We start from the raw sequence: 26,540 nt of genomic DNA on the forward strand, positions 1-26,540 counted from the left end.
TTTCTGTTTAGGCGGATGGGTTTCAAATTAAAAAAGAGAACCACCAAAGAACTGAAATTTTGCTTGTGTGTTACCTCAGGGGAAGTTAATTCTGATTTTTGTCTGCAATACCCAAGCACAAAGTGCAACTCCAGTAATAAAACGTGAGCTAGGAAAAATAAGCACCTGGGGCTGATGAAAACAATGCATCTGTCTCGGGCCAGGGGCTGAGAAGTGCAGCCAAGTGTTCCGGGGAGAAACGTGTCAATACCCCGTCTTCTTACCAACCGTTGATGGATGTGCTCATCTTCTCAGGTCAGCGAGGCCCACCCTGGTAACGCTCAGTAATAACTTATTTAGAAGGCGGCTGGCTTTTATAAATGGATGGCACCATCAAGTTTTAGGTTTTCATTCTCAGAAACAGATTCTCTTAACCAAACAATATTCTCTATCTGTAGTAAGCGCTCAATTATACCTTTTCTACCACAGAGGAGACTGTAGAGGTGAGCAGAATTACTGACCTTGGCTCTTGATTCTGGATGATATTCAAGCTCTGTAGGGGTAAGCAGATGACCAGAATGTCAGACATGGATTCTTATCCCTTTAGAGCAGGGCGGGGCGAGCTACTGCCCAACCGGCCCAACCTAGCTCCCGGCCTGCTTTTATAAATAAAGTTTTATTGGCACACAGGCAGGCCCATTTACTTACCTGTCTCTGGCTGCTTTCCTGCTGCAAGGGCAGAACAGGAGGAGTCAAGACACAGACCACAGAGCCTGAAATCAGGAACAATGCGACCATCTATAGAGCTCCCCTGTCGAGCTTTGTGCTGGAGAAGTGGTGCTTGTTCCACACGGTTGCATCGTTTTCATCGGGGCTAAAGGCCTTGGAGTAGGAGCGGCCATCTAACTCGTTTAAAGCCTTTGCCTCCTTCAGGTGAGTTAAAGATGGAAGGAAACAGAAAACACAAAACCCAGGCAGAATCTCCAAGTAAGAACTTTAATGAACTCTATGCTATTATTGACATTAAAAACCAGGGGGATATATATGATTTACCTATGTCCAAAGAAAATCTCACGGTGGCCACAGGGCACGTCCTGCCCCCTCTAGGTGGCTGACACCGCTCCCCCTGCCCCTGCTCCCGGGCGGGGGCGGGGGGGACACTCGACTTTGGTGAGAATGCTCATTTGTCAGCATCCCCTTTCCTGGAGAAGACCAGGGGCGAGCGAGCGAGGGCAGAGGGCAGCCCAGGGCAGGGGCTGCAGGCGGGGCGTCAGAACTTGAGCGGGATGACGGGCCAGTACTTGGGCTGCTTGCGGTCGCAGTGCTTGTCGAAGCTGAGCTGCACGGCCGCCTCCATGGCCTGGATCTTGGCGGCGCTGGCCCCGTACAGGCGCCGCATCTCGGCCGCGCGCCGCTCGCCGGGCCGCTCGGCCGGGGGCAGCGCGGAGCGGCGCGTGTCACAGTACAGGTCGTGGTCGGCGTTGACATAGTCGTCCAGGCGCGCCGCATCCAGCTGCTGCTGCCGCCCTGGGGAGCAAGCGACACGGCCCACGGCCCGGTGAGCTGGGCGTGCCCCACGGCCTCACTCCCTCTACTCTACCGCTCGAACCCGGGCCGGGGTGTCTCAGAGTCAAGGCGTACGGCTCCCGCCTAGTTATGAAGCGGTGGGCTCCCTTATCGGGGGCTACACGCCCACAGAAAGGGCAACAGGCCACAAACTATCAAACCTCTGCAACCCGCCCTGGTAACATAGGGGAAAAACGCAACCACGTGGGCCTCTCTTTTCGTCTACACTGCTGCCCAAGAGCGGCCCAGTGGGGCCTGGCTGGTGGGGCCCACTTGCTCTCAAACAGTGCACGGGGCCAACAGGGAAAGCAAAGGCTTTCCACTGAGTCCCACGTGGTGAGAAGTTGTACTTCCCACCACAAATGAGGCGGTGGGAAAAATCACTTCTCTGAAAGAGGTACGGATTGGAGGTCATCTGGAAAAGGGAAGTGCTAACAGCTGGAGAACTGAAGATGATCGATGATCCCTGCATGCGTCCCAAAGACCAATCACTTCACTCAAGGAAAGGTTAGTGGAGACAACACTTGCCCAAAGCAACAGGGCCGAGAAAGCCCAATTGTGCCCACCCCATCCTGCTGTTGTGTGAACACCCCCACAGCAGCCTGTGCCTTCCTCACACAGAATGGGACCTGCCCCTTCACCTCCCAGGTCAGCTCAGGCTCAGCTTCAAGGAGGACGCCCTAATGCTATGAGTTTACATGGATTCTTGCAGAGCAAGAAGTATTTACTCAGGTTATTCTTGCCTCTTTCTTTTTACTATAACAAGTAACTTTATATTCTTTTTTTTTTTTCTTTTCTTTTTGGGCCGCACCTGCTGGCATATGGAAGTTCCCAGGCTAGGCGGTCGAATCAGAGCTGCAGCTACCAGCCTAGGCCACAGCCACAGCAACGCAGGGTCCAAGCCGAATCTGCAACCTACACCACAGCTCACGGCAACACTGGATCCTTAACCCACTGAGCAAGGTTAGGGATCGAACCTGCAACCTCATGGATACTAGGTCAGTTTCTTAACTTGCTGAACCACAATGGGAACGCCTGTAACTTTTATTCTTACGTAGGTAGAAAAAACATAAAAATGTCAATAAAACCAACTCAATTTAGCCAACTGACAACGATTTTTGTAAGGGACTCTGTCAGGAATAGAGAAACTGGTAGTAGAGTGCGAGCATCTTTAGCCACCACTGCTACCTAGAGAAATGCTACTTAGTAAGGAGGGAAGATGGCTGTAGGGGAATCAAACAATGATACAAATCATTCCCCCTTGGCTGAAAAAAAAAAAGGTAATAGAATGAAAGCTTACTATGGAAGGGAACACAACAGTGAGCAAGTCAAATGAATGGCAAGATATTTACGTGGCTGTGTTATTTATGTGGCTAGGCAGAGTCACTCACAAATCCTATTCTTTATAAATCACACCTTGGAGATAGTGGGAAGGAGTTTCATAAACTTGGAAATATTACTACAAATACATGTGGCCATTTCAGTCTGTGCGCATCTGCAGCTTATTTAAAATTTTTAAATTATAGTTAATTTACATTGTTCTGTCAATGTCTGCTGTACAGCAAAGTAACCCAGTCATACATATACAAACATTCTTTTTCTCATATTACCTTTCTTCATGTTCCATTACAAGTGATTGGACGTAATTCCCTGTGCTCTACAGAAGGACCGCATGGCTTATCCATTCTTAATGTAACAGTTTGCGTCTATGAACCCCAAACTCCCAATCCATCCCACTCCCTCCCCGTCCCCCTTGGCAACCACAGGTCTGCTGTCCATGCCTGCAAGTCTGTTTCTGTTCTGTGCAGCTTATTTTTAAGTAAGGAAGTAATGCATGGATAAGCCATGACTGTCAAGCAGAAGAAATGCAAAACAACTGTTAGCTCGCCCATGGAAAAGGCAGAACTGGACTCACTGTGCAAGGCACAACTAAGCCAAATACTGGCCTGATATGCAAATGAATGGTCAACCCGCATTTCTTTCTCAGTTTTGGTCTTTCCAGCAAGTGCGAAACTTGAGGATTTAAGATGTTCAGTTCTCATGGGCGTTTGAATTCTAGCCTCTCCTCCCACTGGGGCCTGCTCTTCCCAAGGCTTGGCATTTCCACCCTAGCCAGGGACAACAAATTCCCTCTGCTACCTGGGAGAGCCTTGGACTTGTCACCAATTCTTGGGCCCCAGGAAGCGACTTACCATGTGCGGCTGCTGCGGCAGAGGTTCCCAGACCACGCACCCCCTACTCTCGAATTTATCCCAAGACTGACATCATTCTCACCGACTGATTTAGTGCCACAACAGATGTTCAACTTCCTGCCGAAATCTCAGTCTCTGAGTTCGAAAGTTTTAATAAACACCGGAATCTCTGCTCCCTTAGTAAGTGTTGCTCTCTGCCGTTACGATATGTGAATTTTACCTTTTTACTTTTTGCCTCTTTTCTTTTTCTTAACATGGTTGTAATTACGCTTGTTTCTGCTGCCCTTCTGACAAAAACTATCTTCCAGACATTAGATTGGTTCAACAATTATACACCAAGAGCCCTTTCCTCTGAAACACTACGTGATGCCAAAGCAAGCCCAGCGGGCCATCAATGGAGCCCGTGCCGCTCTCCAGGTCTGCACTCAGCACATGCTCATCTCATCAACCGTCATAGGGTTTTAGTTCTTAATAAAGTTTACCCGGTGTAAGAATAAAAGAATACAAGACACGGCCCTCTGCTCCTGGTCCTCTACTTGTATCTCCGTCCCATCCAGGTTTCTTCATGAAAATTTAAGGCCCAACCCTTGTGCCCTCCCTGCCTCACAAGAAGTTGAGGAAACGTTCTAAAATTAGGTTGTGATGATGGCTGTACAACTATAAATATAATAAAATTCATTGAATTATTAAAAAAAAAAGAAGTGCGGCGGTTTCCTGCACGGTGGGCAGTCGTCCTCAAACACAGATTGGAGGGGCGGGGAGAGGGGCCCGTGGCACCAGTAGCCCGACCCAAAGCAGGTGCTCAGAAATGGTTGTCAAGAGAAAGCTCGGACACAGGCCATAAGTTATTTTTTGTGAACAACTGTTCCTTCCAGATGCTGCTGAAGAAAAATGACAACCCAGGGATAGAGAAACAGATGCTCAACTCTCAGAAGGCGCTGGGCAGAGCCCCCTCCTGCAGGTCCTCAGAGCCGCGGAGGGGAGAGGCTGGGGGAGCGGGGGAGGAAGGGGTACCACTGAGTTGGGGCCTGATTTTGTTCCCTTACATTTCCATCGCTGTGCCTGTACTTCCTCACACAATTTCAAAAAACAAGTTCTAATGTTAGACTACAAATCTGACAACCAGTCACCTTAAAACCAAATACCCTCAGACTGGCTGGGCACTGGAGGCTACAGGTAGCATCTGAAAGTGCTTTAGTGTATAATGACTTAGGGGAGGCAATATGCATTTGAAGGCCCCTACTTACTCTGAGCTCTATTTATGGCTTCCTCCCTCCTGATGAAAGAAAGTTTTCTCAATCACTGGCAGGTTTTCTTCCCAACAAAACAAGGGGAGGGATCAGCCAACCAGCTGGAGAATCATTTGGCTGAAGCAGAGAAGTCAACATCACACTTCAGACAGAACTGAACGGGGGCCCTGTCGTGGACAGGTGGGTCATTTTCCCTGAAAAAAGCTGTGGACTCAATGTTACCAAGCACTTTTTTCTTATAGGCTATTTGGGCAGGACAAATTTTTTTTTTTTTGGTCTTTTTGTCTTTTTTTTTGAGGGCCACAACCACGGCACATGGAGGTTCCCAGGCTAGGGGTCTAATTGGAGCTACAGCTGCCGGCCTACACCACAGCCACAGCAACACCAGATCCCAGCCGTGTCTGCGACCCACACCACAGCTCACAGCAACGCCGGATCCTAAACCCACTGAGCGAGACCAGGGATCGAACCCAAAATCTCATGTGTCCTAGTCAGATTAGTTTCCACTGCACCACAACGGGAACTCCGACAAGTTTTTTTTTTTTTTTTTTTTTTTAAATGGCTGCACTTGAGGCATATGGAAGTTCCCGGGCCAAGGACTGACTCCAAGCTGCAGCTGCGACCTACGCCACAGCTGTGGCAATGCTGGATCCTTTAGCCCACTGCGTGGGATGGAACCTGAACTTCTGCAGTGACCCGAGCTGCTGCAGGTGGATTCTCAACCCGCTGAGCCACAGCAGGAACTTCCAAGGCAACTGGTTTGAATATAAATCAGAGTATCTTTAGATTCCAGCTTTAAAATAGGGTATTGGAGTTCCCGTCGTGGTGCAGTGGTTAATGAATCCGACTAGGAACCATGAGGTTGCGGGTTCGGTCCCTGCCCTTGCTCAGTGGGTTCACGATCCGGCGTTGCCGTGAGCTGTGGTGTAGGTTGCAGACGCGGCTCGGATCCCACGTTGCTGTGGCTCTGGCGTAGGCCGGTGGCTACAGCTCCGATTAGACCCCTAGCCTGGGAACCTCCATATGCCGCGGGAGCGGCCCAAGAAATAGCAACAACAACAACAACAACAACAACAACAACAACAACAAAAAGACAAAAAAAAAAATTAGGGTATTAGTGGGTTTATTGTTGTCTCCCCAAATTTACATCAACGGGGAACTTTAGAATGTGATTTTATTTGGAAATAGGGTCTTTGCAGATGTAATTAAGGGAAGGATCGAGAAAAGATTGTACTGGATAAGGGTGGGTCCTAAGTCCAATGAGAGTGTCCTTATGTGAGACAGAAAAGGACATGCATAGCCACAGGGAGAAAGCACATAAAGATGGCAGAAGAGATGGCAGCTATGCTGCCACAAGCCAAAGAAAGACAGCAGCGAGCCACTGAAGCTGGCAGAGGCAGGCCCTAGAGTCTTTGGAGGGAGCAGGGCTCTGCTGACACGTTGATATTGGTTTTCTGGCCTCCAGAACTGCGAGAGAAGAAAATTCTACAGTTTTGCCCTACGCGGTTTGTGGTAATTTGTAACAGCAATACTAGGAAACTAATTCAAGAGTGAAACAAGAAAAACAGTATACTATTAAGAGAAACGCTACTGGATTTCACCTGGGTTCAGGATATATAACTTAGATATTCTCCACCTAACCTGTACATTTACATGATGTTACCATATGCACATTTAAAGTCTATAAAGGAAAAAAAAGTCATGGGAAGGGACTTGGGCTTCAGAGAACCTGACGTGGCAGGAAAATGTTCATTCAGTTTCCACAGATAAGTAGCTCAAAGGCAGAACATTTGGAAGACAAAGCACTAAGACAGAGGAGTGTTAAAGAGTGTGATTCCCCCCCTTTTTCTAGGATTAGCATGTCTGGTTATATTCTCCACTGTGTTGCCAGAATTAATGACCTCAGAACAACCGAGTGCAAGCACAGCCTTGATTTCTATCACGGATGCCCCATTTCCAGCTTGTCAGCAACACACCCAGAACACAGGTGCTTGCCAGCAGAGCTGGACCATTTCCGATGGGTCTGTGGTCCGCATTCCGCTGCCCTCTCTCCATAGCAAATGTAGTCCCTATGTCCGCGGACAATCGCCATGTGCAGTTTTAGAAGAAACGTGCGTTTCTAGCCCTCCCTTCCACTGCTCTATGGCCACTCATGTATCTTCTCATCCATCGGTTTCATGCCCATCTAAACATCTGGACTGGATGAAACAGGCACATGCGGCGGGACTGTGCGCAGACAACATGATCCCCCATTTCAGTCTCACTGACGGAACCAAAACGGCTCACTAACCCTGGACCGTGGCCTTTGCTGGACCCTCTAGGTTTTCAGTGGAGTGCAGACTGAGGGAGAGCCAGGTGGGGTTGCACGGACTGACGCCTCGCTAGGAAAACCGGGGTCGAAACTGTGCCCGAGTGGACACAGATGTTGACCATTGGATGTGCATAAGACACATCCAGGTCCTTGGGTGAGAAGAGCACTTTGGGTGCTGGGTGGGGAGGGCGCTCCCCCCCTTTCTTTCCCTGGTATTCTGCACCCGGGCCTCAAGGCCTAGCGTACGCTCCGTTTCGCCACCACGACCCGTGGGGCTCCTCTGACTGCTGAGTTCACTGGCTCTTCCCCTCACTGGCCAAGGACCCATGGCCCACACCAGGTGGCTCTTCCAGGTACCATTTTCAACTTGCCTTTGCCTTCTCTTCCCACCTAGGTTTGCTCTTTGTGACTATGTCCCTGTTTGGGCCCAACATCTACCCCCAAAACATAGGTGACAGGTATGTGACTGGTTCATGCCCCAAACGACAGTGGCAAGGATTTGTTTGGGGGGCCTGCTTCTCTACGGGGCATGAGAGCTTCCACTCATTTTCCCTCTAAGTATCGGGACGAGGAACTTGCAGTCTCAATGGATGGTTACAGATGGCTAAAAAACTGGTACCTTTCTTAACCTAACAATAAATGTTTTTCCTAAGAAATAACTGAAAACACAGCTGACCTTTGAAAACTTTACAACTGTCTTTCCTGTAAGCGGTGCTACCACTGAAGTTTTAAATGAAAGAATTAACTCCTTAGGAAATGATGACATATAACCAAAACCATGCCTGTCACCACTGCACAAAAGGGGTTCTTTTGTTTCTACTTAAAATCTTTTGGTTTTATCACTGAAATATGTGAAATTAGAAATATCTGGAAGAAGAGTAAGCACAAACAAGAACACGCTGTCCAGTCTAAAGGATTTTATCTCAAGGAAATATTAAATAAGACTCCAATGATGAACTATACCTTTCAAGTTTTGCTACATTTTCCCTTGCTAATAGTATCTTATAAAATCTGTGTTCTCTAAATGATTTGTGTTCAGGGTGGAGTCCGCCACTTCTACGGGCTCAGGAGCAAAATAACTTCAACCAAGTGTTCATACTGCTCGGGTCCCTCATCTCTTTAGCAAAGCATTTCCTCAGTTGTGTAGGTAACTACACCTCCGTGAGCATTCTGAGCGAAGGTGATGGACTGGGAGGCACCATGGGCATTCAAATTGCTTCCATCTGAATGCCATCATTCATTACTGCTCCAAGGGACATGTACTGATCCCACGTGCCACCTGATGCTGCAGCGCTGAACTAATGGGCAGCACTTCGCCAGCGTTACGTTTCTCACCAGCACTTTTGGTGTAAGATTAGATTTGGACACCACAGCCCATTCTCATGCTCGCCAGACAAATCTCACATCTCCTGGGGACCTGATAGTGCTTTCAGGGCAGAATACAGGACACAAGAGCATCGGTGACCCCAGCACAAGCAGTTTTGAATTATGCTACAATTACACGCTTTAAAAGCACACAGTCACAGAAGCTGAAGGTGTTTAGTGCTGCTATGAGAAATGTGGAAGTGGGTTCATTTTCCCAGCCCCTGCATTTTACTATATTAAGTTATATCAAGCAAGAAGGTCCTCAAAACAGAACTAAAAGTTGTGTTAATAACTAAATCGTATTAGTGCCTAAACTTGACAGACCCCAAAGCTTTTCATTCTTTTCTGTTTTCATTATTCTAAATAAATTTAAGAATTTGAAAAGTGCTGCCCAGGGCAGAAATATATGACTTTTTCTTGAAGTCACTGAACACCTTATTAAAAATAAACAGAATCTCAATCGAGCACTAATCAAGACAAAGAGTATCAGAGTAAATGCCCTCATGGTTAATAATCCATGTTAAAGCAGGAGTTACCAGCAACCAACTGTAACAATGAACATTCCGTGGGCGCTGACTTGCGAGCAGAACACTGTTCTGTTAACTTTTCCTTCTTGTCTCCTTGATCTTCACAAGTACCACCCCCTTCATCAGGATTCCCATTTCACAGTGGAGGAGACTGAGGCGCAGAACGGCGAGGGGAGGTGGTGCACAAGAAGAGAAGCCCTGGCCAGTAAGGGCTGGAGCGAGGCTGGAAGCCTGCGATTGGAGCGGGCCTGTGTATAACTACACCAACGATAACGTGAACATCGGTGGGTAAAGACGGAGGTTGTGAGGGTTTTCACCAAATTCCCTTTTTTGCTGTTTGCTACCTAGATCATGGCAAAACAAAGAGGTACCACATCTTCCTCACAGGGACGGCAAGACCCGCGTGGTTCACTTCACGGCCTGCTCACAGACTGCATCGGGGAACAAAAGAAAACTCCGACGGGGTTACCCGATCAGCTTCCTAGGGTTGCTGTAACAAAGTGCAGCAAACTGGGCGCCTCAGAACAACAGAAGTGTATTACCTCGCGGTTCTGGAGGCTGTCAGCAGGGCTGTGCCCCCCCACAAGCCGCTAGAGAAGGTCGGCCCAGGCCCGTCCCCAGCTTCTGGCAGCACAGCCCCAGGCCTCACGTCCTCATGCGGCCTTCTGCCTGGGTGTGTGTCGGTCTCTGCATCCAGATTTTTCGCTTTTTATAAGGACACCGGTCACACTGGATCAGGGCCCACCCTGATGACCTCATTTTAACCTGTTACCGCAGGTTAAAAAAGCACCTATTTCCAAATAAGGTCACATCCTGAGGTCCAGGGGATTAAGACTCCGACAATTTTTTTTTTTTTTAGGTCACCCAATTCAACCCATAACAGTTATGATAATAATATGATTTGGAGCCCTGATGTAAACGAAGCAGATTTAGGAATAATATCAAACAAGACATGAAGTTCCTCAAGTCTACAAAGGCATCAAAGCCTACTTTCACTCTGTAAAACGGCCCACAGAACCACAGCAAGTTCAGCCCTTCACAGGACGGGGTTGGGAAAGTTCTGATTTAAGGCTCATAATTCATACTGCAAGACTTCATTCATTCACTCTAAACAATATCAAGTGCCAGGCACGACTAAGCAGACAACCTTCATGAGTTTCCCTTAACCTAGCTGGAATTCTACCTGACAAAGGCAAGAAGGAGAAACAGGGTTTTTTTGTTTGTTTGTTTTTCCCCAGGCTAGGGGTCAAATCAGAGCTGTAGCCGACGGCCCACGCCACAGACACAACAACTTGGGATCGGAGCCTCATCTGTGACCTACACCACAGTTCAAGGCAACACCGGATCCTTAACCCACTGAGTGAGGCCAGGGATCGAACCCACATCCTCACGGATACTAGCTGGGTTCATTTACTGCTGAGCCACAACAGGAAGTCTCAGGGATGGTTCTTTTATTCTTTTGCTTTTTAGAGCTGCATCCAAGGCATGTGGAGGTTCCCAGGCTAGGGGTCTAAACGGAGCTACAGCTGCTGGCCTATGCCAGAGCCACAGCAACGCAGAATCCAAGCCATGCCTGCAACCCACACCACAGCTCACGGCAATGCCAGATCCGTGACCTACTGAGTGAGGCCAGGGATCGAACCCACAACCTCATGGTTCCTAGTCAGATTCGTTTTTGCTGCGCCACGACGGGAACTCCCTCAGGGATGGTTCTTAACCATGTATCTGCAACCGAACTGCTGACATGGGAAGGACACATTTCATTATTTTATTTTCATTTCATTCATCTCTATTTTCCACTGAATAATTCTATCAGGTTTACTTTAAATTAGCAAGTAATTAAAAATGGCCTTTCAGATAGAGTTACCATATGATCCAGCAATTCCACTCCGAGGCATCTAGCCAGACAAAACATTCATTCCAAAAGACACATGCACTCCTATGTTCAAACAGCACTATTCACAACAGCCAAGACCAGGAAACAACCTAAATGTCCACTGACAGATGAATGCATTAAGAAGATGTGGTACATATATACAATGGAATACTACTCAGTCACAAAAAAGAAGGAAATAATGCCATTTGCAGCAACACTGACAGAACTAGAGATTCTCATATTAAATGAAGTAAGTCAGAAAGCGAAAGACAAATACCATATGACATCATTTATATGTGGAATCTAAAATATGGCACAAATGAACCTATCTATAAAACAGAAACAAACTCATGGACAAGGAGAACAAACTTGTGGCTGCCAAGGGGGGAGGGGCTGGGGGAGAGATAGACTGGGAGGTTAGGGTAAGCAGGTGGAACCCCATGGAGGGGCTTAAACAACAAGGTCCTGCTGTATAGCACAGGGGACTATATTCAATGTCCTGTGATAAAGCATAATGGAAAAGGATGTTTTAAAATATATACATGTATAACTAAATCACTTTGCTGTACAGCAGAAACCCATACAACACTGTAAACCACCTATATTTCAACTTAAAAAAAAAAAAGGGCCTTTTAGATGACTGAGGTTTGCCCGCATCCTGACTTACAACTTCTAGCACAAAAGGAGTCCTCTCTGGCAGGAAAAACACGTTCTTCTGCCTTCAGGTAAGGACAACAGAAATAAGCCCTATCTCCACCATGTTTCTTTTTCAAAAGCTGTAACTAACAGCATTGCAACCACAGGTGGACACACTCCAATGCTGACTCTCCTTCATTTGTTGTGTACTTCTAAATTAGGCTGACAGTCGTTTCATATGTATTTTGAAAAAAGGTAAAATTTATTTCTGAAGATCAAGGAAAGCCATGCTTTCTATGTGTAATAGAAAGTACTGTTTCAAAAATACCTGCTTAGATATACTTTCTAATATGCATCAAAGAACTCAATGGTTTAATCAAAAGAAGGGAAGTAAAAAAACCCGAAAGAATAGTTGGAAGAATTACAAGCAAAACCACTGAGGGGCCTGAGTCCTATACACAGCTCACTGCTCAGGAGGGTGGGAGTCCTTGGTCCTACTCTGAGCAGCCCCTGGCCTCCGAGAACTCCCACCATCAGTATTCACACGCAGGTGGGCCTGGGCCGTGTCCACGTGACACAGAAGAGCCAGCTTCTGGTGGTGGGAGTCCCCAGAAGCCGGGGGACTGCTCAGAGTAGGACCAAGGACTCCCGCACTCCCCAGTTCCTGGGGCCCAGTAGGGATCAGTACATGCCAGCCCATCATTAGGAAAACAGAGATCAATCAAGATGGAAACGACACTCACCCATCCCCAGGCTTCTATGTCTCTGTTTATTAGAAAATTCTAAAATTTCCTTGATTAGTGTTTTATAGTTCTCAGCATATAAGTCTTTCAATGGAAAGATATTCCATGCTCCTGGGTTGGAAAAATTAATATTGTAAAAATGGCCATACTACCCAAGGCAATCTACAGATTCAATGCAACCCCTATCAAATGACCCATGATATTTTTCACAGAACTAGAACAAACAATCCCAAAATTTATATGGAGCCACAAAAGACCCAGAATTGCCACAGCAATTCTGAAGAACAAAAACCAAGCAGGAGGCATAACTCTCCCAGACTTCAGGCAATATTACGAAGCCACAGTCAACAAGACAGTGTGGTCCTGGTACCAAAACAGACAGACAGACCAATGGAACAGAACAGAGAAACCAGAAATAAACCCAGACACCTATGGTCAATTCATCTTTGACAAAGAAGGCAAGAACACAAAATGAGAAAAAGACAGTCTTTCTAGCAAGTACTGCTGGAAAACCTAGACAGCTGCATGCAAATCAATGAAACTAGAACAAACCCTGAGACCATGCACAAAACTGAACTCAAAATGGCTGAAAGACTGAAATGTAAGACAAGACACCATCCAATTCCTGGAAGAGAACACAGGCAAAACTTTCTCTGACATCACCCTCACAAATGTTTTCTCAGGTCAGTCTCCCAAAGCCACAGAAATAAAAGCACAAATAAACCAATGGGACCTAATCGAACTGACAAGCTTTTGCACAGCAAAGGAAACCACAAAGAAAACAAAAAGACAACTTACGGAATGGGAGAAAATAGCGTCAAGTGATGCAACTGACAAGGGCTTAATCTCCAGAATATACAAGCAACTTATACAAGTCAACAGCAAAAAAGCCAACAACCCAATTGAAAAGTGGGCCAAAGACCTGAACAGACATTTCTCCAAGGAAGATATACTGATGGCCAATAAGCACCTGAAACAATGCTCAACATCCCTGATTATTAGAGAAATGCAAATCAAAACTACCATGAGATACCACCTCACACCAGTCAGAATGGCCATCATTCTTAAGTTCACAAATAACAAGTGCTAGAGGGGGTGTGGAGAAAAGGGAACCCTCCTGCACTCTTGGTGGGAATGTAAGCTGATACAACCACTATGGAGAACAGTATGGAGGTACCTCAGAAAACTATACATAGAACTACCCCATGACCTAGCAATCGCACTCTTGGGCATATATCTGGACAAAACTTTCCTTAAAAAAGACACATGCACCCACATGTTCATTGTAGCACTATTCACAATAGTCAAGACATGGAATCAACCCAAATGTCCATTGACAGATAATTGGATTAGGAAGATGTGGTATATATACACAATGGAATACTACTCAGCCATAAAAAAGAACAAAACAATGCCATTTGTAGCAACATGGATAGGACGAAAGACTCTCATACTGAGTGAAGTCAGTCAGAAAGAGAAAGACAAATGCCATATGATATCACTTATATCTGTAATCTAGTATATGGCACAAAGGAACCTTTCCACAGAAAAGAAAATCATGGACTTGGAGAATAGACTTGTGGTTGCCGAGGGGGAGGGGGAGGGAGTGGGATGGACTGGGACTTTGGGGTTAATAGATGCAGACTATTGCTTTTGGAATGGATTAGCCATGAGATCCTGCTGTGTAGCACTGGAAACTCTGTCTGGTCACTTATGATGGAGCATGATAATGTGAGAAAAAAGAATGTATACATGTATGTGTAACTGGGTCACCATGCTGTACAGTAGAAAAAAAAGTTAAAAAAAAGAAAATTCTATGTAAAATATATAACTAGAACTCAATAAAAATACTACTGAGGCTGTATTATGGTTGTAATAGGGAGAAAAGCGTGTGTATGTCTGTGAGAGCACTTAAGAGTGTAAGTGGGCTGGTAAGTCTTAGTAGTAGGAAAAGTACAAAAAGCAGTTTTAGGTTTTTTTCTGTGGCAAGTTAGTAAGAAATTTTAAAAAGAAAATTCCTGCCTTCCAACTGAAGACATACGATCACTATCACAATTCTCTCACCCCAGGGACGGACAGCCATGTGCAGGATCAAACCAGAGAGGGTAAGGACCAGGCATTTTGTCATTCTGTTGAGGTTCATGCTGATTGCAACTCTGAAGGGAGCTTAAGATTTAAGACTTGGTAGCTGTGTAGCCCCAGGGCAGTCTCAGGGCTGGGTGCCAGTGAGCGGGAACAGTATTTTAGGAAACTAGGGGTCTTAGGGACAAAACCTAACCCCTAAGTGTGTGCTAGAATTGGAGTCAGACAGACCTTGGTTTGAATCTTAATAGCAAATGACAAGTTGGGGACCACAGACCACGTCAATGAACCTCCTGAAGGCTCCCTTTCCTCACGTGTGAAAGAGGCTTATCCTGAGGGACTGTCAGGTAGAGAGGAAACACACACACGTGCACACGCACACACCCCATCTGATGTAGTGTCTAAAAGCCAGTAAATGGCAGAGGGACTCTTAGGATGAGTTTTGCTCTAGGACCACAACTAGTCCTACACTAAAACAACTCTGGAAACGTATATGGCTGAGGTTCCACATCCCACGGAAGCTGTTCCAGGCTCAGGACTGGGTTGGAAATACTCTCTGTACCCAGCAGAGGGTTTGAAGGATACAGAGGCGGGAAGGGGACGCAGGGAGGACTCACGGCGCTCCTCCCGGTGCCGCTCGGTCTGGGCGAAGTACTGGCGCAGCTCCTCCGTGATCTCCATGTTGCTCAGGTCGCACTCTATGCCGCCGTCGTCGGACTCGCTCTCCTCCTCCTGCTCCTCCTCCTCCTCCTCCGCGGACCAAGCTGGCTCTTCTCTGCCGCGCGGACCCGGCTCAGGCCCACCCGCATGCGGATACTGGTGGCAGGAGCCCCCCGGGGCCGGGGGCTGCTCAGAGTCGGGCCAAGGACTCCCGCCCTCCTGGGCATAAGCCCCCTGGGCAAGGCCTGCGGGGGGGAAGTACCACGGGGAGGAGAAGAAAGATTCCACGGCCTTCCGATAGGCGCTCTGGTGGCTGCGCATCCACGCCATGGCCTGATGGTAATGGTGCCAGTATCTTGCGTAGACAGGATGGGAGCACCAAGACTCGGGAGCTTGCCCGGGGGCCGTCTACAAAGCAAAGGGAAGGGGAGGTTCCACGCATGGGGCAGCCTCAAGGGCGTCCTCAACTGTTTCATCGGCCGAGCGCCGTGTGTTTCCTGCACAGCGACGGACTTCCTCTTCTCCAGAAGGACGCAGCTGGGCCAAGGGGGATATAGGACAGGTCCACGCCGACGGTGGGCGCCAAGCGTGGGCACACCTGCTCTGAAGCACGTGTGCATGAGGCTCGTGTGGAACACTTAGTCTGAGGCTACAGCCCATTATAAAGTGCAGACAGAGGCTATTTAATGGACATTTTTAGATGAGATGCAGGAGGCAATGAGGACTCCACGTCTATCATCTTGGCCCTTTCTTCCCAGTGTAATTAAGTGCCTAGTTCCAAGTTACAAATGCCTACCAAGGACCACATGAACCAGTGAGCATGGTGTTCTCCCGCCCCTCTGTCTCTACCCACCGCCCCCACCCGCGGCTGCCCACTCCTCTGCCAGGGCCAGGAGAAGACCAGCAATGCAGCCATTGTGCTTACGTCTGAGCTTTCAGACGATTTCTTTGGTCTTCTCCATCAATGAGACGTCAAGACTTTAAAGACTAAAACTCACTTTTTTCTCCGGTGAGTTAAGAAAAAACAAAACAAAACAAAACACTTCTTACCTCTGCTGCCATCTCCAATAGTGAAAGTCCAAACGAGCACAGGAACTAGGAAAGAACAGAATGCAGACAGCTGGTCAGTAGAGGGGTGTGATATTTGTGGCCATTTTGCACTTCGTAAAGCAGCTCCTCAGGCTGCTCTCCTCAGCCGGTGCCTGGTCTTCACACAACACACCACCACGGCACCCTGGCACCTGGCTGGGACCTTGGGCTCTGAAAAGGGGGGAGCCCCTTTGGTATGATTCAGTGGCTCAAAGGACACTGCACTGTTCAAGCATAGCCACCTGTTTCCCTATTGAAAGTAAAATCTGTGAAAGTAACCATATAAATATATATATATATATATATAAAATAATATGGGCATCATCAACTAAAAATGAATAGCTATGACTTTATTAACAAATCCTTAGCTCATGCTAGCGCCTGTTTATCTTTCCCCTGGATGTCCCCGAGGCCTAAATCGAATACCTCTTGTCAACTCACTGGGAACCTTAGTTGGGTCTTTCCTCAGACTTGGGATTTGGGGAAGCCTCTCTAAATAAAACATCCATCTCTCTAGCCGGGTGGTCCCCTGGGCTTTAAGCTCCACAAATGGGCCTTGTTTTGTTTTGATTGCAATAAGCATCTTTCAGCCAGCACTGACCCCATACTCTCCTGGCTTAACAACCCTGTATCTCTGCAGGAGGAGACACAGTTCTGCAGAGACCCTCCACTGAGCAAGTGCATAGAGTACCTCTGCCCAACAGCCTTACTCTGCCAGGATTTACCCCTTTTCCCCCACCTACCTCTTATGATTTACTGACATGACAGGAAATACCTGAAGGTAAAGCTTAACCTGCAGCTTCAACTTTTACAACCTGTTTAAACAAACTCTTTTTTTTATTTCTTGTTCAAGGGTTCAGAGATACTAAGATGCCAGCCTATACCAGAATGTACTTGGAAAAAAAAGTTACACAAAAGTAATGACCTAAAACGCATGAGAATTTAAGCATCTATGAGATGAAACCACTAATACAACTGGATACTGAGTACACAGGTACCTGGGGTTTCAAAGTGTGGAAATCAGATACTGAAGGAGTCCTATTTTTCCTACTTCACTTAATTATACAGTAGAATTTTAAATCTCCAAGCCTTAAGAAATAAACTTGACTTATTGTGTAATCTCCATCAGATGTTTTGCTATGGTTAATATGGAAAACTGAGATGTTAACTGACCTCATCTTTTAAGATTTAGCCTAAAGAGAATGAAAGCTTAGATATAACAAGCTTTCAGATGGGGTATTTCCAACAGTACTGACATGATCTTCTGTAAATTTATCTTAAACACAGCCCACACTTCCTGTTCCCTGTTCTAAATTCACAAACACACACATGCGATGAATGTCAACCAGGGAAAAGGTAGTAAGTACAGTGAAAATACAAGTGTAAATGAAGTTCACAGTAGTTCCCATCATGGTGCAGCAGAAATGAATCCGACTAGGAACCATGAGGTTGCAGGTTCGATCCCTGGCCTCGCTCAGTGGCTTAAGGATCCAGCGTTGCCGCGAGCTCTGGTGTAGGTTGCAGATGTGGCTCGGATCCTGTGTTGCCGTCGCTGTGGTGTAGGCCAGCAGCTGTAGCTCCGATTAGACCCCTAGCCTGGGAACCTCCATATGCCATGGATGCAGCCCTACAATGACAGGAAAAAAAAAAATTAAGTTCACATTACTTTAAAAACTAAAGGCTTAAAACACTAGCAATTATCTGAAAATCTGGCTAACTGCTATGTGCTTTACAGACTACTGAGGAAATATGTATAAAACAGTCAATACAATTAAGGGGCTAACGACCTACAGAAGTAAAACCAACACAACAGAAATTACAGTAGAAATCAGTCTATACTTGAGGGCTAAAGTGTAAGGTGCAGCCTTTAAGTGGCTAATTCACTCCAGCCAGGTTTTATATGTCTACCACGAAATCTGAACAGCTTTCTGAGAGCCTAAAGCACATAATGACATTAAAGAGAACTCCATGTGTATCTTAATCAAATTTGTTTTAGAGATTAACAATTAGCACAGGAACTAAATTAGAAAAGCCTAGGAGACATCTGCGTGTCTGCAGGAAATTAAGAGTTTTGAACCCACGTGTCTATGCCTTATAAAATGTGTACTTAGAACCAGATCATTGTAAATATTAATTATCTCAAACTGGGAGATCTGACAGCTTCAGATATGTAATAAGCATTATCATGAATGAACACGACTGCAGACCTTAGGAAATCCTGTTTCTTATTTATAACTGGGAACACCCAGGCTGGCTTTAGAAGCAGTAGTACTAGTATTCTGAAAATGCACAAGATGGCTTATGAGAGGCTCCTCTCTTCAGGGCTACAAGGTGGACATGCGCAGTAGAGTAGACAACTGTTTAAGAGGTTCAAGTGCAATTCATCATGTTCGCCAGGCTGTTCAAATGTCAATGGCTGTGATTAAAAAGGGGATGGGAGTGCTAATTTGAGGAGTGGTTACTTACTTCTGACTTTGATTCAACAAATAAGCTGATAGAAGGGCTGCCATGTGCCACTGCCTCAGAAGTCACAAAAGGCACTGTGAGCACTTGTGCAAGAAAGCAGTCAGGACAATGAGGTGTGATGACCGAAGAAAGCCAGTTCTAGCATTTGGATCAGAAGCAGCTCAGATTCAGCACACTGTGCCAACTCCATAAAGCCTACCAACTCATCTGCTGAGATGCTGGACTCTTTTAAGACCCAGGCCATGAAGGAAAGATGAATTTACATTCATCATGGAATACAGGCAGCTCTGTCATTGATTTTATGCTGATTATGCTTTCTGTATTGTTTTGGCCATGGAACAGGTAGAATTAAATCTGCTGCCATCCTCCAACAGGTTTAGAGTCCTCAGGCTCTATGTGGTATATGCTGCTCACTTCACCCTTGGCTTTAATTACACCCCCCCTAAATTCCAAAACTCGTGTATCATACCCTTTTACATTTTAAGTATCTTTAAGATTCCTAAAATCCTATAGATATTTTATTAAAAATAGTACCACTTATATGTGAAATCTTAAAAAAAAAGATACAAATGAATTTATATACAAAACAGAAACAGACCCACAGACACAGAAAACAAACTTATGGTGACCAAAGGGGAAATGGGGCGGGGGAGGGGGAATAAATTTTAGGATCTTGGGATTAACATATACACACTACTATATATAAAATAGACAAGAACTTACTGTATAGCACAGGGAACTCTACTCAGTATGCTGTAATAATCTTGAAGAAGAATCAGAAAGAAAAAAATATAAATATATACACACACACACACACAAATACACACACATATATAATATCATACACATATGTATAACTGAACCACTTTCCTGTACATCTGAAGCTAACATAAATCAACTATACTTCAATAAAAAAATATATAAAACTTCAAGTTGAAAAAACAGTTCCTGAGAATGAATGACAAGTTAATCAATTAATCTCTCTAAAATCAAATAAAATATAGAAAAACACATCTAAAGAAAGAGCAGCTTGCACAGAGCTTTATAATTATTACTAGCTCACTATTTCCAGGATTACTCTTGGTATTTTATGCCAGCAATTTTTTTCTCTAAAGGGCCAAATCGTAAACATTCTGGGCCAATGGGCCACATCCAGCCTGTCACATGGCCTTCCTCTTTTTTTTTTTAATTAAAAAAAATCCTTATAATGGAAAAGAATCTGGAGAAGAATATGTATGTGTGTGTGTGTAAATGAATCACTTTGCTGTACACATGAAACTAACACAACATTATAAATTAATTACACTTCAATAAAAAACATTCTGTTAACCATATCAGCAAGGAAAGGAAGAAAAAAAAGGAGGGAAAAAACCTCTCACGATCCTTTAAAAATCAAAACACCATTCTTAGCTGCTGGGCAGTACAAACACAAGCCACAGGCCACCACATGCCCACCCCTGCTAGAGTTAACACATTATGACACTGTAGACTCTGCCCTCAGGATGGTGAGCATCCTAATTGTTCCTCACTTTGCACTTGGACATCAGTGGAGGAACTCTGAGATTCTCACCTGTCCTGTAAGTTATCAGGCTCAGAATAAGACTGGTGGCAGCAAGAAAACTGTGATGATGACCAACAGCAATTCTGGTAACCAGTTCCTAACACTGAGGGCAACAGAACCGTCTCCGTGACTAAATAAGCAAATTGGACCATTTCTTAAAGAGCTACATAGACATTTCAAGACTTAAGGGAGAGAAACAAACCAAACAAAAAACCAGTTTAGGGTTAATAGATGCAAACTATTGCATGTGGAGTAGATAAGCAATGAGATCCTGGTGTATAGCACAAACTATATCTAGTCACTTACGATGGAACATGATGGAGGATAATGTGAGAAAAAGAACATCGATATGTATGTGTGACTGAGCTACTCTGCTGTATAGGAGAAAGTGACAGAACACTATAAACCAACTATATGGAAAAAATAAAAATCATAAAAAAAGGAAACAAAAAACAAAACGAACAAACCCAAACTGCTGAAAACAGCATCAATCGATAGGGCTTAGAAAGCATATGCAGTGCCATGATTTCTGATGGGGATTGGACTAGCTGCCCGGGCTAGGCAGTAATCTGGCCAGGAGAGAGTCCTGAGTGTTATTATTGCAAGAAGCAAGACAAATCCTTCCTTGCTGACCGCATGGGTTAGCGCCCAAGGGAAGGTGAGAATCTGTAAGAACGGACCTTATTAGCTTTTTAAAACTGGTTCCTCTTCCTGCACAGACACCTTAAGGACCTAATAAAAATACCTGGGTTTCCAAAAAGTGAACATTAAAATAACTCCAGGAGCTACGGCAAGACTTTCACACACCGCCACCATCTCAAAGAAAAGAAAGCTATGTTCATAGCAGATTGAGATGCCCTTTCAATGGTCTTTAATTTTATCTTTCACGCCCTACCTCCCCGGGAGGGTCTCCTACTCTACAGTGGCCCCCTGACTTCAAGGACTGCACGGCAACTTTTCTTCTAACGGGATGGCGGAGCTGAAAGAAAGGAGAGGGTCAATGTCAGGGAAGGCTGGGGTCCACAGCCTGACCAACTGGGCAGCCCTCCCCAGGAAGGACAATGGCACAATAGTCACTGCCCAGCTGAGCCCAGGCGAGTACAGAGCCCGAATTCATCCTCTGTCCTCAACCACCAGAGAAGGAAGGAAAAACACAGCGCTGAGGTCATTCACGAAACACTGCCGCGGGCCCTGGGCAAAAAGACAGTGTCTCTGGGTCGTGAATGATATATTTTCCCATATGGCCTTTCTTAAAAAATGCACTCATTCTTCAATGACCCTGCTTACCCTGGGAAATGTATTTTTTAAATGCATAAATATACATGAACAACAACAGGCAAGAGCTTTGTGGTTTTCCATAGATGAAATGTGACTATTTCCATCCAGTCATTAAACATTTCCACCAATAAGTAACGTGGCCTGGTTGAAAGGTAATGACACTGGACACAGTCTTTTTACTGCCTATATGTATTCTCATAAATAGCAGATCTAGGATGTGTCATAGTGACAAGATAAACAAAATAAAACTCAAAGTCCTTTCAAAATGACAATATGTACTCTGGAACTGGATCTTCCCCTCTACCCTCCTTTTCCACTGGAATTCTGAAAATTAAAAACATGAAAATTCTTCTGCTTTGATTTTTGCAGGGAAACACATTCAACGTCAGCCATTAAAGAAGTTATGCAACTTTCCTGTAAGGCTCCTACTAGTGTGAGTTTTTTGAGCCAACCAGAGAATTGAGGGAATGTAATTAGGCCTTCAATACACACAGTTCCAAGGCAGAAGGAAAGGGCTCTGCTGGACATGGCTCAAAATAAAAGATGGGATGGTGAGAAATCTGAATTACCTACACCGAATCACATGCAGCTCTTGGAATCTCTGTGCAGTAATGACCCTATCAGAGATGTCTCCCAATAACACACACGCCCGCAGGAACTTCCTCAGCTAAGATAAATGAGAAAATGAGGTGTTTTGGAGAGCACTGCTTCCCGCCATCACCCCTAGCTCCCACGCAAGGTTGGCAAGTTCATCCGGCTCGCTGCCCTCAGGGGCTCCCTCCTGTGGCTTGGCATGGTCCCTGCTTAGTGATTTGGACGTCGAAGGTGGCTTGAGTCTGAATGGCCTTTTTCCACCCTCAGCGGCCCAAGCTCCATCTTCCCAACCTGGCAGAGGCCTCCCACAAGTGCACGGGCTACTGTGTTCAGAAGGCCTGCACCTCTCCGTCTGTAACAGTTAAAGCAGATGGGCGAGGGAGGCCAAAAGCTGAGCTTTATTTCCTTCTCATTCCGGCAACACCAAGCCCCAACTTACTCTTGTGGATGGTGCAATAAGAAGCAATGTCACAAACAAGGTTGAAAGGGTATAGTTAACAATTCTTTTTAATACCAATAATATTCCACCCACAGAAGGGCATTGTTTAATGTGTCAGCAAGGGTGATGGATTTGTGAATGGATTTATTTGCAAGTTCACCAAATCCCCATGTGACTAACATAAGAATCAGAAGTGAAATATGAGGACACCTTAAAACAAAGTTACCCCCTGACTCACAAACACAATAGGCAATAGGATAGCTGAAGACTGGGATAATTGAGAAAGACGTACTAATAATACAACACAAATCAGGAAGACGTACTAATTATACAATGAGGAAAAAGTTAAGTTCCCTTCATTGCAAGGATATTCTTCCAACAGCAAAACCTAGTGTGACTATAAAGGAATAAGGATTGGGTAGGCGGCAGGTAATACAAGTTATGAGCATATCAGCCCAAACCATGACTAGTTTTAAGTGGTTAAAATCGCCAGCGGATGTCAGGAGTATTCTTTCAAATTTTACTTCCGTAAACACATACAGGGTAATTCCACGTTAATCTCTCTTTTATAAATTTAAACGGCACTCACTATGTCCCTGCCATTTGGGTATTACATCAATTACCTGTAGGCATGGATTCTGTCATCTATTCCTTTTAAATTTCCTATTTGCTTTCCAGCACACACAAAAAAATCACAGCTAATATTTCCTGCCCTCAGATGCTATGGGGATTGTTGTTTTCTGTTAACACTCTCCTCCGACCTCTACCTTCCCTAAAATCACTGGCTAGCTAGTAACTCAAATAACTCTGACTATAATGCTCCAAATCTCTTCAGAGAGCAGACATTTAAATACATGAATATGTTTTTAAAGATATTTTCAAATCATCTGACCTTTGATCAAAAACAGTTATGCTCTTCTTTCACTCGTTCATTTTTTTCACAGTTCTGTAGCTGGATTTCCTATTGTAGAGAAATACAGAAGTCCCTCAGTGACTGTGGGGAACTGGTTCCAGGATCCCTGCCAATACCAAATTCCGCAGATGCTAGGTCAGTTACACAAAATGGGGGACAGTCGGCCCTTCGTACCCAGTAATGCAGAATGAAGGGCCAACTGGAGTTCCAACAGTAACACAACTATTTCGTGAATTCTCCGACCTCTACTCTTTGGTTATTTGTTCATTTTTCCCTCCCTATCTATCCTTATCATCCCATCCTATCCTTAAATGTGGCATCCTAAAAACCAAAATAATCCTTCACCATCTGTAAAACACTTTTAGAATGAAAATTCTCTCTGGAGCTTTAGTTTATATCCTTTTCCAAGACAGCCACAAACACAGAGAAGATCTGTACACCTTACTGTAAACTTGCCTTCAGCTATGCCTATCCAAAGTTACTTACTAGCCAACAGTCTTTTAAAATACATGGTTTCTGTTCACAGTGCCACCCCAAAGAGACTGTTATTCCTATAAACTACATTAGTATCAACTGTACTTTTAAAGATTACTGCCACTCCACAATTCATGGGAACGCTGAAAGTAAGTAACTGCAGAAACGTTACTTGTGTTACTAATCTTGAGACTTTCAGGTAATGTTCTGACTTAAGGTCCAAAACAGCTGAATACAGAACCTAGCCTGTGAAACAACTTTAAAAATCATTCCTGAAAGAAATAAAATTCTTCAGAAACTTCTGATTTGTTCTAAGGGACTCTCAGGGTTTCAGAGCTAAAAGGTACTTTGTTGGCTACTGGTTCAACTCCACCTAACTACTAAGAAAGAAAAGTGGGAAAGGACACTCTCCACCACAAGTAAGGTGCAGAGAGGACCACAGGTGGCCAAATGCTCTCCAGATGACTTCCATCAAAACCTCTGACCTCCCACAGAGGTCAACGTGCAAGGGGAAAGAAAACAACAATTTTTGAGTAGATGGGGCCAATATTCTGGACATCCCTCTAAGGATGAAGCTGACCGGGGCGATCTTCTGATACAGGTCTGGGTGGGCAAAGTCTGATTTCACTTTCCAGACAGTGTAACGTAGCATTTCCCGGCACATTAAAATCGCCTGGGTAGCTTTAATAAAATTACCAATGCCTGAGCCCCACTTCGCGCAATTCAAATTTAACTTAACTGCGCATTTAAGTCATCCAGTGATTTTCGTGCATGGCAGAGCCAAGAGGCTCTGGAACCAGTTCCTTCTCACAATTAACCAACGATTTAGGGATCTCATGGGCCTGTGTCCACCTCTTGCCTCAGGATGATAATGACGACAACGTGACGGCCAAGCCCTCAGCTCTCCTGGCCTCAGAGAAAGCCAGGCTCAGAAGCCTGCAAGACCCTCCTTCATTCCCCAAATGAAACCCAGCCGCCCCCGAAGTCACCTCGAGGGCGCGTAAGTTGAGGATCCTGGGCGGTGGGCGAGCAGGGACCTACTTCCGGTGGGAAACTGAGGATGCGGGGAGCAGGAGAGGCTGTTGCCGGGGCGACTACACGTGGGCTTCCGGTAAGGGTGACGCGCCGCGCAGCGCCGGAAGTCCCGCCCCTCGATGTCAACGTCACGTCCTCGCCGCGTTCCGCGCCACGCCGGGGAACTGGCTGGGAATGAAGCTCCTCCCCTTGGGGCGGGGCGTCGGGATCGCCGGTGTAGGGTTTCGCCTCCAGATTGAGGCGCGCGGCTGTAGACCCTCCCCTGTGCTGGGGTCGGGCGTTAAGGCGGGAAGGTGAGGGTCGTTTCTGCGCGGCTGCGGTCCCCGCAGCAGTTCCGCGGCTTTTAGCTTTTCGCCCTTCTCTCAGTTTTCTCACCTTCGTTCCCTGGTGTTTACTTAGCCTTTCCCTTTTCAACTAAAAGGGAGGGTGTTCGTGGCCCCAGGGAGAGACGCCCAGCCATTGAAAATAGTCACCCAGATCAGAGTTTGAGTCCACTTCTAGCCCTTAGTTTATTAACTTCCTTAAGCCGCAGGTTCTCGCCCCGTAGAGGTGACTAATAGTGCAGAGTGGCTGGTGCCTGATAAACATAAATTAGTGCTTATTAGCATTTTTAAAAATCACAGTCATTATCAGCAATACCTGTTCTGTTAGCGTCGCAGAGGATCATTAATAACTAAGCATACTCCACTCAAAGACTGGCACATCCTTTCTGGGGCAATTTGGCAAAATGCTGCAAAAGCCCTAAAAGGGGGCATATTTTTATACTAGAATGTTCACTTCTGAGAATTTATTCCAAGGAAGAAAAAGACGTAAACCGGATGCTCATTGCAGAATTATTTGAAAAAGGGGAAAATAAAGTTATTATACTGAATACACTAATTAAAAAAAAGGAAACTATAAATAGAAACGAAACCAAATAGAGTTATGGAAACTTTGTGAACAAATTTCTATTTGACCAAAAAAAAAAAAAAAAAAAAAAAAAAAGATGCAGGTAACTGAAAAAAATGCCAAGAAACATGAAAAAAAAAAAAAAGTGGAGAGTGAAAACAACTTAGATTCCTAACATGAGTGGATAGCTTGAAATGTAGTCTGAATTGAGGCGGGCTGTAAGGGTATATTACACAGTGGATATTATAGAATTCGTTTGAGAAAAAGACTAGATCTCATTTTTAAATAGTGACAACATGTTAAGGAAGGACTGTTTAGGTTGGATAAAATATACAAATTGGGAGTTCTCTTGAGGCACAGTGGCTTGGGTTGCTGCTGTGGTGGTGGTTCAGTTCCTTGCCCAGGAACTTCCATAGGCCAAAAACCGTATTTTGTATAAAAATTAATTTTACCTTTTTCTTTTTACTTTATAAATGTGGCTACAAGAACATTAAACATTCTATATGGGGCATGCATTATATAATTATATATGTCTGTTGGACAATAGTAATTAGCACAGACAATAAATTATATAATTGTATACCGTGGTAAGCGGAATGCAGAAAATACAGCAGAA

General features: G+C 45.2%; 1 protein-coding gene across 9 annotated transcripts; it reads right to left on the reverse strand.

The window, feature by feature from the left end:
* Nucleotides 1–961: 961 nt before the first annotated feature.
* Nucleotides 962–25,117, reverse strand: GEMIN8 (gem nuclear organelle associated protein 8). 9 transcript variants are annotated; one of them, XM_085006218.1, is made up of 7 exons: nucleotides 24,991–25,117; nucleotides 23,507–23,575; nucleotides 21,199–21,282; nucleotides 19,466–19,505; nucleotides 16,238–16,282; nucleotides 15,145–15,595; nucleotides 962–1,506 (listed from the first exon to the last, which is right to left on the reverse strand). In XM_085006218.1, exons 5-7 carry the CDS (start codon nucleotides 16,247–16,249, stop codon nucleotides 1,250–1,252), a joined length of 720 nt encoding a protein of 239 aa, XP_084862344.1. In that variant the 5' UTR covers nucleotides 16,250–16,282; nucleotides 19,466–19,505; nucleotides 21,199–21,282; nucleotides 23,507–23,575; nucleotides 24,991–25,117; the 3' UTR covers nucleotides 962–1,249.
* Between the last annotated feature and the right edge of the window lie 1,423 nt (nucleotides 25,118–26,540).

The sequence above is a fragment of the Sus scrofa genome, chromosome X (genome assembly GCF_054392235.1).
Source record: "Sus scrofa isolate SSC_HxYL_T2T_F1_AM1 chromosome X, Sscrofa_HxYL_maternal_Yorkshire_Landrace_v2.0, whole genome shotgun sequence".
Taxonomy (NCBI): domain Eukaryota; kingdom Metazoa; phylum Chordata; class Mammalia; order Artiodactyla; family Suidae; genus Sus; species Sus scrofa.

Excerpts from the sequence above, each read along its gene's own strand:
- GEMIN8 (XM_021079467.2), bottom strand. Across the intron at positions 1,507-15,144 it reads GCGGCACCGGGAGGAGCGCC|GGCGGCAGCAGCAGCTGGAT; the intron begins GTGAGTCCTCCC and ends CTTGCTCCCCAG.